Source organism: Acytostelium subglobosum (assembly GCF_000787575.1).
Source record: "Acytostelium subglobosum LB1 DNA, scaffold: scaffold6, whole genome shotgun sequence".
Lineage (NCBI taxonomy): Eukaryota > Evosea > Eumycetozoa > Acytosteliales > Acytosteliaceae > Acytostelium > Acytostelium subglobosum.
The window spans coordinates 202,751-218,045 of record NW_012236532.1 but is presented as its reverse complement, the minus strand read 5'-3'; the positions used below and the strand labels follow the sequence as shown (position 1 = coordinate 218,045).

Below are 15,295 nucleotides of genomic sequence, written 5' to 3'. Positions count from 1 at the left end.
AGAGTGTGGCCCCCCTTCATTGTTGAGCTCAAAGTGCTTGTTCTCATTCATTCATTCATTCATTAAAACATACATATACAACATATACAATACAATCTAATAGACATGGATCAAATCAACAAAGGATGGTTTAGTGAGATTAGTGAGTTCTGGCCTGGTAACTCATTCTCTTTGCAGGTTGAACAGGTGTTGCATCAACAGAAGACAGAGTATCAAGTATGTGTGGATGCATGAACGACCGACAGGACAGAGACTGACGTGTTCATACTCGATCGATCATCATGATAGGATATATTGGTATTCAAGTCAAAGACATTCGGCAATGTGTTGGTGTTGGATGGAGTTATACAGGCGACTGAGAGAGACGAGTTTGCTTATCAAGAGATGATTACACATGTACCATTGTTTGCTCATCCATCACCAAAGAGGGTGTTGGTTGTTGGCGGTGGCGATGGTGGAGTGCTGCGCGAGGTTGTTAAGCACCCATTGGTCGAGTCGGTGACCCTGTGCGAGATTGACGCCGGCGTTATTGAGGCATCGCGTCGCTTCCTCCCCAAGATGGCCGTCGGATTCGACCATCCCAAGGTCACACTGTTCATTGGCGATGGCCTGGAATTCATGCGCCAGCGCAAGGGCGAGTTTGACGTGATCATCACCGACTCGTCCGACCCCATCGGTCCAGCACAAGGCCTGTTTGAGCGCGCCTACTACGAGTTGCTCAAGGAGGCTTTGGCACCAGGTGGCATCGTCTGTTCACAAGCCGAGAGTCTCTGGCTTCACCTCGACACAATCAAGAACCTAACAACCTTCTGCAAGGAGATCTTCCCACATGTCGAGTATGCCTACACCTCCATCCCATCCTATCCAGGAGGTTCAATCGGTTTGTTAGTCTGCAGTATGTATCATCACATCACACATCAATCAATATGATCGATGGTTCAAGGATTGATTACTTACTTTATTACTTACTTATTACTTCCACAACAATCAAACATAATAATGGTAGGCACTGCTAACTCATGTAAATCACCAGTGCGTCCAGTCACAGCTGACATGATTGATAAGATGCAGTACTATAACGAGAGCGTACACAAGGCATCATTCGTCTTGCCACAATTTGCTGTTAAACAACTAAACATCTAAATTGGATTGATTGGTCACTACAGTAGCACCCAATCAGTCAATCAATCAATCAATCAAACATAGCTAGAAGGACACACAAACACACATACATATGTATCAAGCCAAGATGATGAATGGATCTATGTTCCATTGTATCACTCATGTGTTCTGTGAGCATGACGAATCAACTCGACAAGATCGTTCGTTTAGGTGGTGGACCCGGTTCATGGGGTTACGGGGAAGGCTGACCTGGGGACCACAACACGCTAGCTAATACACCGTTTTGATCAAAAACGACGCTGAGAGACTCTCGTGATATTTTGTGGGGTGATGAAGGCACCTGTTTGATGGCTTCGAGGGAAGGGCTATTCAGACCAGTTGGTTGACCTTCCTTCTTTCCTACCTACCTACACCAAACAGCTGATGATTCGTGTTGTCTTGAGTTAGTGAGGGAGCGAGTGTCTTTGCAAAGAGATAGAGATAGAGATAAAGATAAAGATATAGTTAAATATATATGTATAAAGTTATGTAAATAGATAAAACAAAGATGACAATAATTATAATAACAAACAAACAAAGAATAGGAATAAGATGTACATTAATATATATAATGATGGTGATGATGGTGATGGAGGTCAGTGCAATGAAGTATGAGGATCACATAGAATTCTCATCACAATATAATATGTTTAGACAGTTTGGTTATAATCAAGGTGGATCATACTCTGTCGATATACTGATTGATTCATCAATTGACGACAACAACATCATTGGCGGCGGTGGAAACTCAAACTTTGGCGGCGGAAACTCAACACGCACAACCACCACGCCAACACTCACATTCTGGCTGTGCCAGGACAATAGCTACATGAGCTTGATAGGCTCGTCTGGCGCCAATGCCATCGAGACTGAGCTGTGTGCCAATCCGTCGGCCGGCAGGTGCGACGTGGCCGGCGCCAACATCACACAGGACGGCTTTAGCATCAGCGGCACAGTGAGCGCCGACAGCATCTACCGTTTCATCATACTAAAGTGCAACTCATCACTCGAGGTCGAGCTGTCGCTCAGGTACACACTCATCAATCCGGACGGACACCAACTGCCGCGCGGCTACCTCCAGCTGCCCTCGGTCTATCTGGCCATGGTGATACTGTACGCCTTTCTGTCGTCGCAGGTGCTGATCTATGTGCACCGCAACAAACCATTCACCAACAACATACACACGGTGCTGGAGGTTGTGTTGCTGCTGCGCATGATCCTCATCACGCTTGTCTACATATATTGGCGCTCGGCCGACGTCAACGGCTACTTCAGTCCCGCGTTGCGCTACCTGCAGAACATATTCTATGCACTGGCCGAGACATCATTCTTTGCAGCACTACTATTTTTAGCCAAAGGTTGGAAGATCACACGAGCAGTACTATATCCACTGGAAGTACGAACCATTGTTATCATACTATGGCTACTCATGGCATTGCTACTATTCTTTAGCTTCTACAACGATGTCTACTATCTCCTCAGCCTTATGATACTCTACTTCTTCATGATGCCCAAGTTATTCTCAAACTTTACCAAGAACATTCGTGTTTTGGAGACACAAATTGCAATTGCCAGGTATGTCCTTGGAACTATTCCAATCAATCATTCAATCAATCAAACATGTAACTCACTCAATCATTCATCAACCATTTAGGACATCAAATCAGAATGGATTGGCTGTTGTATATTCTATGAAGAAGAGAGCATTCAAGTATATGAGGACAGCAGTTGTGTTGTATCTTTGTGGAATATTGATTGCCAACTGTATGCGAATAATCATTGTTTGGCATCTATATTGGATAACATTCTGTTTGGCAGAGATCATATCACTTATAGCCATCTCATTCCTTTGGATAATATTCAGACCATTCCAAATGAATCCATTGTTCATCAAGTAAGATTAGTCACCAAAGTCCAAACCCTCACCCTAACCCTAACCCTTGCCCTAACCCTCGCCCTAACTCAGCTCGAATGTACAGGCATTGACATTGGAGGACTTGACTCAGATGCGTGGCACCTTCATGAACTTACCAGCATATAGTACGATGCAGGACTTACTTATGTCACTCACTGAACCAAACTACGACCCAACAAGTTGTATAGTCGTTCGCAATCCATCAGGTTATCCAATTAGGTTTGGTATACCAGAGACAGAGTTATTGATCAATAAAGATAGATAGGAAGTTAGATAGTGATAATAATATATACATCATAATGAAGAAGTATGAAGATTTATTCGTATATATACACAAACATGTACAACTTGGGAAGTAAGTATGGAAGTAGATAAGTAACACTATTGATGAACAAAGAGCTAGCTAAGTAGGTGGAGATGATGAATGGCTGGATATGATTGAATAGGGTAGATGACTCTGTTGGTTTGAAGATTGAATGAATGGTGTACATAAACTGGACTGACTGGACTACTTTGTGAGAAGACACTTGTTGCTCTCTCTTGGGAATTTGTTCTTGGAGAGGAAACACTCAACCTTGAGAGTGCCATTGAAGAGGTTCTTCTGGAAGTACATCAAGGTGTCGATGGCACTCTGGATGCCAATGGGCTGATTCTTGAAGTGAATGAAGCCATAGCCACAGTAGTCTCCGTTGGGGAGGGTGGGGATCGAGCAGTGGATCACCTTGCCAAATGTCTTGGACTTGCGGATGATCTGCAGTCTGAAGTCCTTGGACACCTCGGCGGCGTTGAATGTGATGTACAGACTGGACTTGGGGTTGGTTGGGTCGCTCTTGAGGATCTTGAGCTCCTGGCCCTGGAAGGGTGCGCCATTCAACTTGTTGTAGGCGCGGCGGCAGTCCTCCTTGTCAGCGTATGTGATGTAGCAGTAGCGAGAGATAAAGTGGCACTGATCATCCAAGATCCTGCCAAACTCCCTGAACCTGGCAAGGACTAGTTCTGGATTCACATTGATTGGCAAGTTGTAAACGAATAGAGTGGACTCTGTTTGATTGATTGGGTGTGAGTTGGTTGATTGATTGAATGATTGATCGTGATGAATGACCCCAAACATACCTTTGGACTCTGGTGAGATGTTCTTCTTCTTCATTGCCAGTGACAATGCGGAGGATGGTGATGATGAATTGGAGATTGGAGACGAGGAGAGTGGAGACATGCACATACTGGGAGATGTGGACATGTAGTGCAAGAAGGAGTCGGTGGATGAGCCAAGACATGACGAGACGGCATCAATGTCATCATATTGTGATGATGTTGGAGATGAGATATCACTTCCACTGACACTAACATAGCTGTTTCCATCCGATACCGACTGAGACGTGGTGGACGATGAGTAGAAATTGAATAGCAAGTTGTCGTTGAAGTAGGAGTTGTCCTCCTGTGAGTAGTCAAAGTTGAAACTTGGACAGGATGTAGATGTAAGCATATTTGGAGCGGTAATAGTAGTGGATGGAATAGTTGGAGCAGCAATAATAGTTGACATTGGTAGTGTAGTAGGTGCTTTTGGTACAGGCCATGCCTGTGAAGTAGTAGAGTTGGAAGTAGAAGTAGAAGTAGAAGTTGTGTTGTTGGTGGACTTTTGCTGCTGCTGCAGCTTCTGCTGTTGTTGCAGGAGTAGCTGCTGTTGAGCAAAAGATTGTGCTGTGGACCATGCTGGAAGTTGGATCAAGCCATGGTTGGAGTGGCTATCGAACAAAGAGTATATATTATGTAGTGGTAGTTGGTAGTCCATGTTTGTTTGATTGAATGAGTGGACTTGGATGTGGAGGTTGAAGATGGAAGTAATAGATATAAGAGTATAAATAAGTTTGTAGATGTAGATATAGATGTAGATATCTATGTGTATGTGTATACAGGTAAGTGAGTAAGTTGGTGAAGTAACCAAGAAGGCAGAGACTTAAGTCTACTTTATGCTCGAACACACAACTCTAGCAAGTCAAGGAGAGAGAGAGACACAAGACACACATCACTTCACATCACATAACATCCATCAATCTAATTAAACCCTTATAAGGTGCGTTGTAAACAAGAGATGATGGGCTTCTGATGGGCCATTGACGTGTGCAGTGCGCTCACCTGTTGGTAATTATGTCAGTATGCCCAACAAGAAGAGTGCGAATGGAGGCTTGAGGACCACTCACTTTATTACATGTTGACCTCCAATCAATCAATCCAGTTAGTGAGTGAATGAGTCGAACGAGGGCTTCACCCCTTAGCCCCCATCAATCAATCATAGTTCACACACATACACTCATTTACCCCATCTTGATGTGTGATGTCACACACCAAAAATAGGAATCAGTGTGAGTTGATTGATCAAACACATCGAGCTCACGATTGTTGGGGCTTCGACACACTCTTTTGAGTTGGTCCTCAAGGTGTTATAACACTTTAGAATGGTTAGTGTTTAGTGTTGTGTTGTGTTGTTCAATTCAATTGTTGTCGCAACATCTATGAATAGACGTTTGTATGTCGGCCTGTGTCCTGAATGATGTTGATGTTCCTTCCATCTTTGGTGATAGATACAAATTAATTAGTTAACCCTACACCAATATAGAAAAGATGATTGATTGATTGGTTGTTTGATTGGTCGACTGTTTTTGATCAGATTGTATTCCTTATGTTATAGCAGTGCTACAAGATACAAACAGTTTGAAAGTGAGTGAAGATGATCAATCAATCCATCAAACTATGGTATGGCTCCATGATCCCAAGATATCTTGCTCGTGATCTATTGATTAATCGGTTAAATAAAGTATGATTTATTACATTTATAATAGTACTACATTCGTGAATATTGTGATCTGTTATACGACAGAACTTTGGATTGGTGGAAGGTCAAGCGTTGGTCTTGGGGAAGCCACATCTTGTATCGCAGGCAAGTTTACATGGTTGGTATTGTTGGTGTTATTGTTGATGTGATGGTTCATTGGCATTAGACTTGGAAGTGACTTTATACTTTGGTTGAACAGTGCACTCTCACTCTCACTCTTGGATGATGATGGGGCTAAAGGTGGGCGATCCTTTGGTATGGGTGGCAAGGCAATACATTTCTTGAACTGCTTGTTGAACACTCCAATGTCAAACTCATTGCCTCCCGCTTGTGTGGCACTCGTCGGGGACGCCGGCACATACTCGGGTTGCAACTGTAGCATGTTGTGAGGTTGGGGAGGCGATTGGAGGACGGACTGCTGCTGCGGGACGACTTGTTGTTGCTGCACATGTGGGTTGTGTAGCATGTTGATTTGACGCTGGATTTGTGTTTCGATGCTGTTTGGCATGTAGGAATTGATAGAGTGACGCTTGTGTACAATCTTGGTCTGCTTGGCCAAGTGGGAGTGGACTGGGGCTGGAGAATCCGCCAAGTTGTAAAGTATCTTGGCGGCGGTGCCATGGTTCAGTACCTTCTCTTTGTTTGATGGCTGGTTCCTCTCCACGATCAGGGGTTGCGTTGGTACTGATGGTATTTGTTGATGTTGCTGGTGCATCATTGCGCTTTTGATGTCCAACGAATCAATCGATGCTCTCTTCGTAACCCTCTTCGTCTTTGTATTAAGTTGTTGTTTCATCATTGCCTTATTCTCGCGTCTCTCTGACAAACACATTGCCAGTTGTAGGAAGTATTGTTGGGAGGACAAGTCCCTATTCTCAAACATTGTTGGATTCATTATATATTGTTATATTATATTATTATATTATTACTATTATATTATTTATGATTGAATAGACTGATTGATTAAGTTGATTGTGCTGGACCCAATATAGTAGGGTATTATTTTTCGATCACAGTTATAAAGGATGGATGGAGAGAGACAGGACGTTGAGAGTGATGAGAATGTATATGGATATAGGACAAGATTGGGTTGATTGATTGTTTGATTGATCAGTGTCTCTATAAAATATGAGGGGGAGAAGGTATCTGATTGCTGGTGTTGGAAAGTGTTTGAGATGTACTCGAGGCTTAACCTTTAAGGACACACACAGATGTGATATTGATTGATTGTTTGATTGATTGAATGATTTATTGTGTGAATGAATGTTTGATTGATGTTGTGTCGGTCAATAATAACAACAACCAAACAACAATAGATGATTAGATGTAGCTTGGACACACAGACAGACAGACACGCATCCAATGCCCAAGAGTCACACAGTCAGTCCTCGCGAGGTAGATCATCCAATCCTATTATTTAATTAAGCTTATGATTGGGTTCAGGGTCTTCCCTGAATAGTAATAGAACACCATCACACTCCTTGAGATAGGCATTCACCCACCCACACTCCGGAGTGTTGATTGACCACGGGTGGCAAACAGGGCCTTGATGGTCTTGTCCATCAAAACCTTCATATTTGACTCACACAGGCCAACTCGGAGCATTGTGGTTGGGCAAAGACCCTACAAATAGATTAGGTTGTCACGTGATTGATTGATTGCTTGATTGATTGATTGATAGAAAGTCAACATCAATCGTCGTCGAAAGGCTCATTTGTAACTCACACTCTTAAGTAAAGTGGTCACAAGTTGTTGTTGTTGTTGAATGGTGTGTCCTACCTATCTGACTTGGTCTCCAACATTGGGTGTTACCTCATACATACATACATAGCTAGATAGATCGAGTTTGGTTAATTGATTGGTTATAAACTACTGTGTATGTGTATATTGTTGGTCTACCGATTGGCCTGACTTACTGATTCAAGTGGAGGAGTGGGTTAGAATGTAACTCATCACTATTGTAGATTGGTGACATCCTATCTTTAGTAACAAAGTTAGTACTACTATGTGATCTTGGCATCTTCCGATTGATCAAAGACATGGACAACATAAATACCTCCTCTTTCTTGCAAGAAGGCAAAGGACAAGTTAATAATAGTGAACATTGATATCATTATGATGTCTTGTTTGTCTTTAGGTGTCAGGTACATTGACAAAGTTGGGTCAGACACGGACTTATGGATGCAGAATCCTCTTCGGAGTTTGAAGTGGGTAAACCCATGGAAGTTGCTTTCACCAGTGATGATCATCAAACCATCAAACTGATTGGGCATCTTGCCTGGCCAAGATTCACACAGGCCTGGTAGTTTTTGTGGGTCGCTTGTTGTCGCAAGGTCCTTTCCCTGATCAGATTTGCACTCTATCAATGCAATTCGTGATACGCGTCCATCAACTTAAATAGATAGATTGATTGATTGAACTCTTGATTGTTGTTGATCATCAGATACCAATAATAACCTTACCCTTGATATGTCTAAACATATCAACTACAAATTCGCAGCAGCCACAATAACATTGTTTGCTCTGGCCTTGATGGTGGGCATTGGATCCGCCACCTCCACGACAAGTACATCTGGATCATCAACTACAAAAGACACAACAATAACAAATAGTTATATTGGATGTTGTGTTGGTGTGGAGAGCAATTGTACTTACGATATCCAATACAATGTTGCTGAGCAAGTGAACTATATCTGTTACAATCAATCTGGAAATCTGTTATTGAACGATGGTGGCAGGATATCAGTATGCTCGGATTGCAAGAGTCAACTTCTAAACAATGAATATATTAGCAATGGTTACTCCTCTATCACCTACACCAGTGGCTCATCCAACTCTTATACATATACCTACACCAGTTACACACCTTCACCAGATAACGACGACAACAACAATAACGATAACAATGGCGGTGCTGTAGCTTTATACTCAATATTTATACCAGTCGTAATCATCATTCTCATTATCTTGATATGTACATGCAAGGCCTCCAGTCAAACAAACAAGAAACTGGCCAAAGCACGAGATGAGGAGGCTGCCGCTCATGCTCATTGCATTGCTGGACCTTCATTTGTTCCAAGTCCAGTGGTGGCAGATCCACCAGCCAACAACCAATACCAGGCAATGCCACCTGCTACGAGAACATCTCGTACGAATCCACCCCGTACGAATCCACCCGAACCATCTGTAGTCTACTACACATCCTATCCATCTCCCCAGTTGCTAAAGATACCTCTAGACAAGAACTGATCGTTCAAGTTGAAGTTGGGGGCCATGTCAATAAAGTAACCGAATAACTACCTTTCTTGATGACCTTGACAGGTCAACAAGATGTATATTACATACCTATTACCTACTATCCATTCTAGTGAGTGAGTGAGTGAGTGTATTTGTTTGTTATGTATCTTTGTTCAATGATGGCGGGCTTTGGAATCGAATGACAAGAATCAGAAGTTGAAAATGGAAGTTAGAGATGAGATTAGGTGAAGTGCAAGGTTAGACGAGCTGTCACTTCCACTTTAGTGTGCTACTCACAGTGTTGCAACTCATTGACGTCTGTCACCACCTTGCAGATATACATACACATACATATAGATACATACAGTCTAGGTGATGGTGACGCTTCTCTCACCTTACATTCAATCACATATCAACAACAACAACAATGGTAACACACATCTATGAAGACAGAGACCTGTCATCGTTATTGACACTAACATCTATATCTACGTACGAATGACAACAACAGATAAAGTTCGCAGCAATCAATACAGGAGATGACTCTGACTCGGAAAGAGAACAGACAGTGTCTGTTGAGGCACAGGAGGCATCGAACTTTGCGACGTATGAACGCGCATTGCGTGCACAGCAGAAGGCAAACTACCTTGAAGCACAGCAACATTACCTCAACCTGCTGCACTCACCACTGTTGGGCGACGACCCATCAATCACATCGGCAATGCAGCTGCTCAAGTACTCCACACTCAAGAATCTGGCAACGATCTATGAGTCAATGGATGATAAGGAGCGTGCACTGTCATACTTTGTACAGGCTGTTGATCTCGACGGCGGCGATCTACTCGTCTGGTTCAACATTGGACGCATAGCATCTGAGCTGTCCAAGTGGAATGTTGCCCGTGTTGCATTTGAGACGGCACTGCGCATGTCGCCAAGCCATTGGATGTCACTGGAGCGACTGGCCGAGCTACTGTTCATCATTGGCGACACATCATGCTGCAAGCAGATCATTCAACGTTCATTGTCAATCGACTCGAGCAACTCTAGGATGCTCCTTCTATATACAGCTCTCCTGCGACAGGAGCCACAACAACAAGACAGCAGCAACGGGTTGCCATTGGACATAGACAGCCGCAAGATACTCGACGACCCGAATGCGCGCACCTATATCCAAGCACTCATGAAGCGCCGTGAGAAGGTACTGTCGTCACAACAGATCGACATATCGAATCAGGACACATCGACCTCTTCAGCAGGACCATCAACAAGCCAATATGTGTTGGTGACTCTGTCTTGGGACTGTCTGCACTCCCTTCTCACATCGATCTACAACGCAAAGGGGACATCAACTGACGCCCTCGACCAATACTCATTCGTCAATATCGTTGCGGTCAATCCCTCTTCCGATATAAAGATGATCGATGCCAGTGAGGACAAGCCAGAGATCGATCAACAACCGGACAAAGAACAGGAGCAGTCTGGCACAGAGCAGGAGCAACAGGACAAGACTGGAGCGCAGCCAATGGACGAGGAGCAGTCGGACTCGGCACAGGACAGCGCGCCCTTATCTGGCAGCTCAAACAGTGTGAGCGCGGCTCAATCAGAGATTGGCTCGCCCTCTGCCAACAGCTTGAACAGCAGCAGCAGCTCGGTGCCAACCCCAGCAACAGCACCAAAGCGACGTGAGAGGATTAGAGGAGGTGTGGCAAAGGAGGAGAAACCAGAGAGCGAGAAACTGGACGAATACGTAGACAAGTTGTTCAAGTCCTACAAGGTAGTTTCACCAGTTGTCATGTCAAACTTGACAATGGACATTGATCAACAACAGAGCAAACAACAACAACAAGGCAAGGGTAGTAATGGCAAGGGTTCTACCACAACAACAGCGGTGCCGGAAACGATGACTACAATGACAAACAATCAACAAGCAATGGTATCAAAGTTTGTCAATGACACTGGTGTTACAAACTCAAGCCTCACCATTGTCGACTGGATGATCACACTCCTGAACCATCTCACACTCAATCTTAGCAAATGTCCAGTTGACGGCCCACTCCTCCAACAGCTCCTCGCGACCAGCGACACGATTCACAAGCACACCAATCAATTCCAAATTGTAAGTCCGCGACGCCACATCCATGCCAATCAAATAGTTCGCGCCTGCTGACTAACCTCTGGCACTCACAACCCACAACATAGTACTACCTTATGCTAGCAGAGATAACATTCGATAGAATAATGACAGTCAAGGATGGGAGCAAGGATGAGCAGTTGATGGACAAGACAAAGAAGATGACGACAAAGAGTGCCAAGACAGTACAAGTCACTGAGGAGGACAATGAGGCCAAGCTATGCTATCTGGTCCAGCAGTTGAAGTACAGATGTTGGCAATTCCGCGAAGACACACCTTACTACATTCGATACCTTTGGCTGGTTGCTCGCTATGCCAAGCACATGGGCGATATCAATCTGGCAACATGTCACTTCACTGAGTGCGATGAGGTGTTCTCGCGATGGGTCGCCACTCCCGAGTCCAAGAGCAACAACATCATCATATTGCACAATTGTACGAACGATCGATTCATCTCCAAGTCCACGCTTAGCGAACGCATCGAACATCTACAGGACCAGCAAGAGAAGAACAAGGCATCACAACTATTCACAAGTGGCGAGTTTGATCAAGTGATCAACATACTGGAACCATTGTTCCCTGATGCATTCGCCCTCATAGACGTCAGCAGTTTGGAGTTCAAACAGCGAGAGCTAGTCCGACACCCAAACTCGCTCCAACCTCAACATGATCGACCTCCTCCTACACTCCTATCTCAACACATCAAACACTCGAGGTGTTCTAAAGATGTCCATCATCCTACTCAAGGAGTTGACTCCATTCGTTACCAACAATGACCTTGTAAGTGTTACATCGTAAGTCCTCTGTGACCATACTAACGATGGCATCACCTGATCAGATCTCAAACTACTACACAATCATCCAACAAGCATTCTCCCATGACAATAGTAAGTTCTTCCACTTCGATCACTCACTGGAACTCAATGAATCATGGACATCCACTAACCCAATCATCAGTGAAACCGAGTCTACTCAACGAACCAATCTCCACACTCTCAGCCATCCTCGCTCGCCTTGTATATCGATTCTACAGGAAGATTGTATGATTGTCCAGCCCTCCAAATTGTGCCTCCTCGTGGACACATCACTAACATAACTCGCTCACTCAATCAAACAGGTATCATATGAATGGCTTAGATTGTTCATGGATGTGTACAATGTTGACTTGAACTCAGCATTGACAATATCCAATCAAGTGATGTTGTTGTCCAACCTACATGGTGAGCTGGCCAAGAAGAAATCATGTTGTGGCAAAGATGGCAAATTCCTCTTGCACTACTTTGACCTCCTATTTGGATTCATCACATCATCCGACGCAGAACTCATTCCAACCGATGTAGGCGAGAACCGAATGGACATGGCCGTACTCAAGCTGATCACAGACCTCTCCCAATGCTTCTACTGTCTCTTTGGTATCAAGCTCACTGTATGTATCCCATTGACTTGCCATGTCCTGGCTTGGCCTAACACTCTCATCAACCAAGAACAACATTGAGGAACACTCTTCAAAGTATATAGATATGCCAACAGTTGTGTATATTCAAATATATTGGATGATCAAGATATTGACGGGCGAGGAGGACGAGATCAATGTCAGATTGAATCCATGCGTGGTCAAGTCAAGCAGTATGGTCCAATCGATTGGCAGTCGAAAGGACTTTAAGGAGTTGATCGAGAAGCTCTACGATCAGTTCCCAGAGCCACCCGAGCGCATAACAAAGTATCGTCAGGCAATCGATGATTACTTTGCCGGCAAGAGTGATGAGGTCAGAGACGTGGCCGAAGTGTCCTCGCCGCCTCGTGCCAACTTTAGTCAAATCTTCAACAGAAGTGAGACCAATGATCATGGCAACCTTGACCTCTCCGACCCACTATTCGATGACATCTACACAGACATCTACTACATGTTTGCCACCATACAGACTCAAGAGAACATATCATTCAAAGAGGAGTTGCTCAAGGTTAGTGTTGTTGGAGGTCATGGGACTGTGGCGTGGCGGTCATGTAACTTACTAACACTCACTCATTCAATCAAACAGAAAGACCTATACTCCAATCCAAACAGGATAGCGACATGGGACTTGTTGTCGCGATCATTCCAAACAGAGTTGACCAACGCCACTGGCGAGGAAGGAATACTAGTCTCCACCTCTGATGAAGTCCAAGTCAAGATCTGGACACTCTATGATGTAAATATCACCTTGCCGAGCCAGGCCAGCCAGCTACATACTAACCAATCAATCATTCCAGAAACTGAGATGTATATATAGAAGGATCTCCAAGTTGACACCAACAGATCAGATATTCAGATACTTGGGATTGCTACTATATGAGCGACATTGCTTTGTGTCCAAAGAGTTTGCCAAAGACAAAGAGAACCTACATAGCCTATTCATGGAGTCAATGTCATACTTTGAACAAGCCGAGAAGTTATCCACAACTGATTCATGGTTGTAAGTATCACTCCATTCGATCAACATGTATTGCCACTCACTCACACGCACACGGACACCAACTAGCTACCCATTATACTATGCCAAGATATCGTATAAGATGGGAAAACCACCTTCAGAGTACTTGGAGATGTTTGATCGTGCTGTAACATTGCTCCCAACATTCACCAAGAAGAACCCTCCAATCGAACCAATATATCGTCTACATACTTGTCGCCTCAAGCTGATACTACCATACTCCTCACAACATTTGGATGAAGACCTCATCACCCTATTGGAGAAGTACAACTTCCAGCCACCAGCTACCGCCGCGGCTGGAACACCAACTACCTCAGCGATCACAACATCAGACGACAGCAACAAGAACAATGACACATCAATGGGCGACGATAATCCCAACTCCACAACGACCACGACCACGAACACGACCACGACCACGACCGTCACAAGTCCACTCACATTGGAGAAGCGACGCCAACTAATCATTGACAACGCGGTGGTAGCACTCAACTACTGCAAGACACTGATATCATTCCATCATCAATCTGGTTATCGTATATCATGGGCCATCAGGCAACAGAGTGGACATCAGAAGAGCTGCACATCAGCGTTGGCACTGAGCGAGTTTGTCAGGCTGCTCAAGCCCAAGCTGTCGCGACTCGCTCGTGGCAGCGTGTGGAGTCTGTGGAACGAGGGCTACCTGGGCGATGGCAAGCTGGACCGGTACTTTAGGAAGTACTACGACTTTTACATCCAGCTGCTTGAGGAGAACAACGAGTTCACCAATCTGGACATCATTCACTCAAAGACCAAGTTGGACATCAAGTTCAAGGAGCAGGCATCCAAGTGCTACCTGGCATGCTGCAACGTGCTCCGATATCAGTTCATGCAGTTGATGACTGCATCCCCTACACCGGCCATTGTCACGGGGGTGGACGCTCAGCAGGATCCACGACAGAAGATATTGCAGAGTCAATGGGACTTGTACATTGACGTGTCGCTCTATCCTGAGCATCGAGCACATCTACTCAGATTGATGAAGGACTCCTATCTAATGATGAACAAGACCAGTGTTGTTGACAACTCTCCATCACCAGACGAGGCCATTGTCATTGAATACTTTGAGAGGAAGTATAGTGGCACGCAAAAGAGGAAGAAGAAGTCAACAACAACGGCCACAGCATCAGCATCTCTGGCATCACCTACCACTGGTAACATCAACACAGCACCAGCATCAACGTCATCAACTGTGGAAACACCATCAAATGTCAACGATCAATCTGAGAACAAGGCAGTGCCATCACCCAGACCATCATCATCATCAGCCAGCAATCAAGACGACAAGAGGAAAGCAGATAGTCTATCTCCCCCATCCACTTCACAACAATCAGGACAACAACGCGACAACAAGAAACTAAAGACTGATACCTTATAGTTTCATGATACTTATTACCACTGATTGGATTGATTGATTGGCGAGTGTGGAAGTTCAAATATTTTGAAAAACTTTGATGTTTGGAGAGTTTTGACAAAGCGATTAACTTGAATGAATGAAGTGATAGTTAGTT

General features: G+C 44.3%; 6 protein-coding genes across 6 annotated transcripts; 4 read left to right on the top strand and 2 right to left on the bottom strand.

Annotated features, from left to right (window-relative positions):
• Window positions 1–102: 102 nt before the first annotated feature.
• On the top strand, window positions 103–1,143 carry SAMD00019534_034020 (hypothetical protein; the record flags this gene model as incomplete). Its single annotated transcript, XM_012904294.1, has 3 exons — window positions 103–216; window positions 289–895; window positions 1,007–1,143. Coding segments are annotated over 3 exons (858 nt in total), but the record flags the coding sequence as incomplete, so codon positions are not given.
• Window positions 1,144–1,669: 526 nt separating this feature from the next.
• Window positions 1,670–3,323, top strand: SAMD00019534_034010 (hypothetical protein; the record flags this gene model as incomplete). Its single annotated transcript, XM_012904293.1, has 3 exons — window positions 1,670–2,736; window positions 2,816–3,055; window positions 3,128–3,323. Coding segments are annotated over 3 exons (1,503 nt in total), but the record flags the coding sequence as incomplete, so codon positions are not given.
• A 264-nt stretch (window positions 3,324–3,587) lies between these two features.
• SAMD00019534_034000 (hypothetical protein) lies at window positions 3,588–4,865 on the bottom strand (the record flags this gene model as incomplete). The annotated part of the gene is made up of 2 exons (XM_012904292.1): window positions 3,588–4,117; window positions 4,190–4,865. Coding segments are annotated over 2 exons (1,206 nt in total), but the record flags the coding sequence as incomplete, so codon positions are not given.
• Window positions 4,866–5,943: 1,078 nt separating this feature from the next.
• SAMD00019534_033990 (hypothetical protein) lies at window positions 5,944–6,801 on the bottom strand (the record flags this gene model as incomplete). Its single annotated transcript, XM_012904291.1, has 1 exon — window positions 5,944–6,801. A coding segment is annotated over one exon (858 nt), but the record flags the coding sequence as incomplete, so codon positions are not given.
• A 1,574-nt stretch (window positions 6,802–8,375) lies between these two features.
• SAMD00019534_033980 (hypothetical protein) lies at window positions 8,376–9,155 on the top strand (the record flags this gene model as incomplete). The annotated part of the gene is made up of 1 exon (XM_012904290.1): window positions 8,376–9,155. One exon carries the CDS (start codon window positions 8,376–8,378, stop codon window positions 9,153–9,155), a length of 780 nt encoding a protein of 259 aa, XP_012759744.1.
• Window positions 9,156–9,518: 363 nt separating this feature from the next.
• On the top strand, window positions 9,519–15,162 carry SAMD00019534_033970 (hypothetical protein; the record flags this gene model as incomplete). The annotated part of the gene is made up of 11 exons (XM_012904289.1): window positions 9,519–9,573; window positions 9,680–11,259; window positions 11,343–11,883; window positions 11,990–12,054; window positions 12,113–12,161; window positions 12,232–12,314; window positions 12,392–12,700; window positions 12,837–13,235; window positions 13,314–13,463; window positions 13,525–13,727; window positions 13,794–15,162. 11 exons carry the CDS (start codon window positions 9,519–9,521, stop codon window positions 15,160–15,162), a joined length of 4,803 nt encoding a protein of 1,600 aa, XP_012759743.1.
• Window positions 15,163–15,295: the final 133 nt, after the last annotated feature.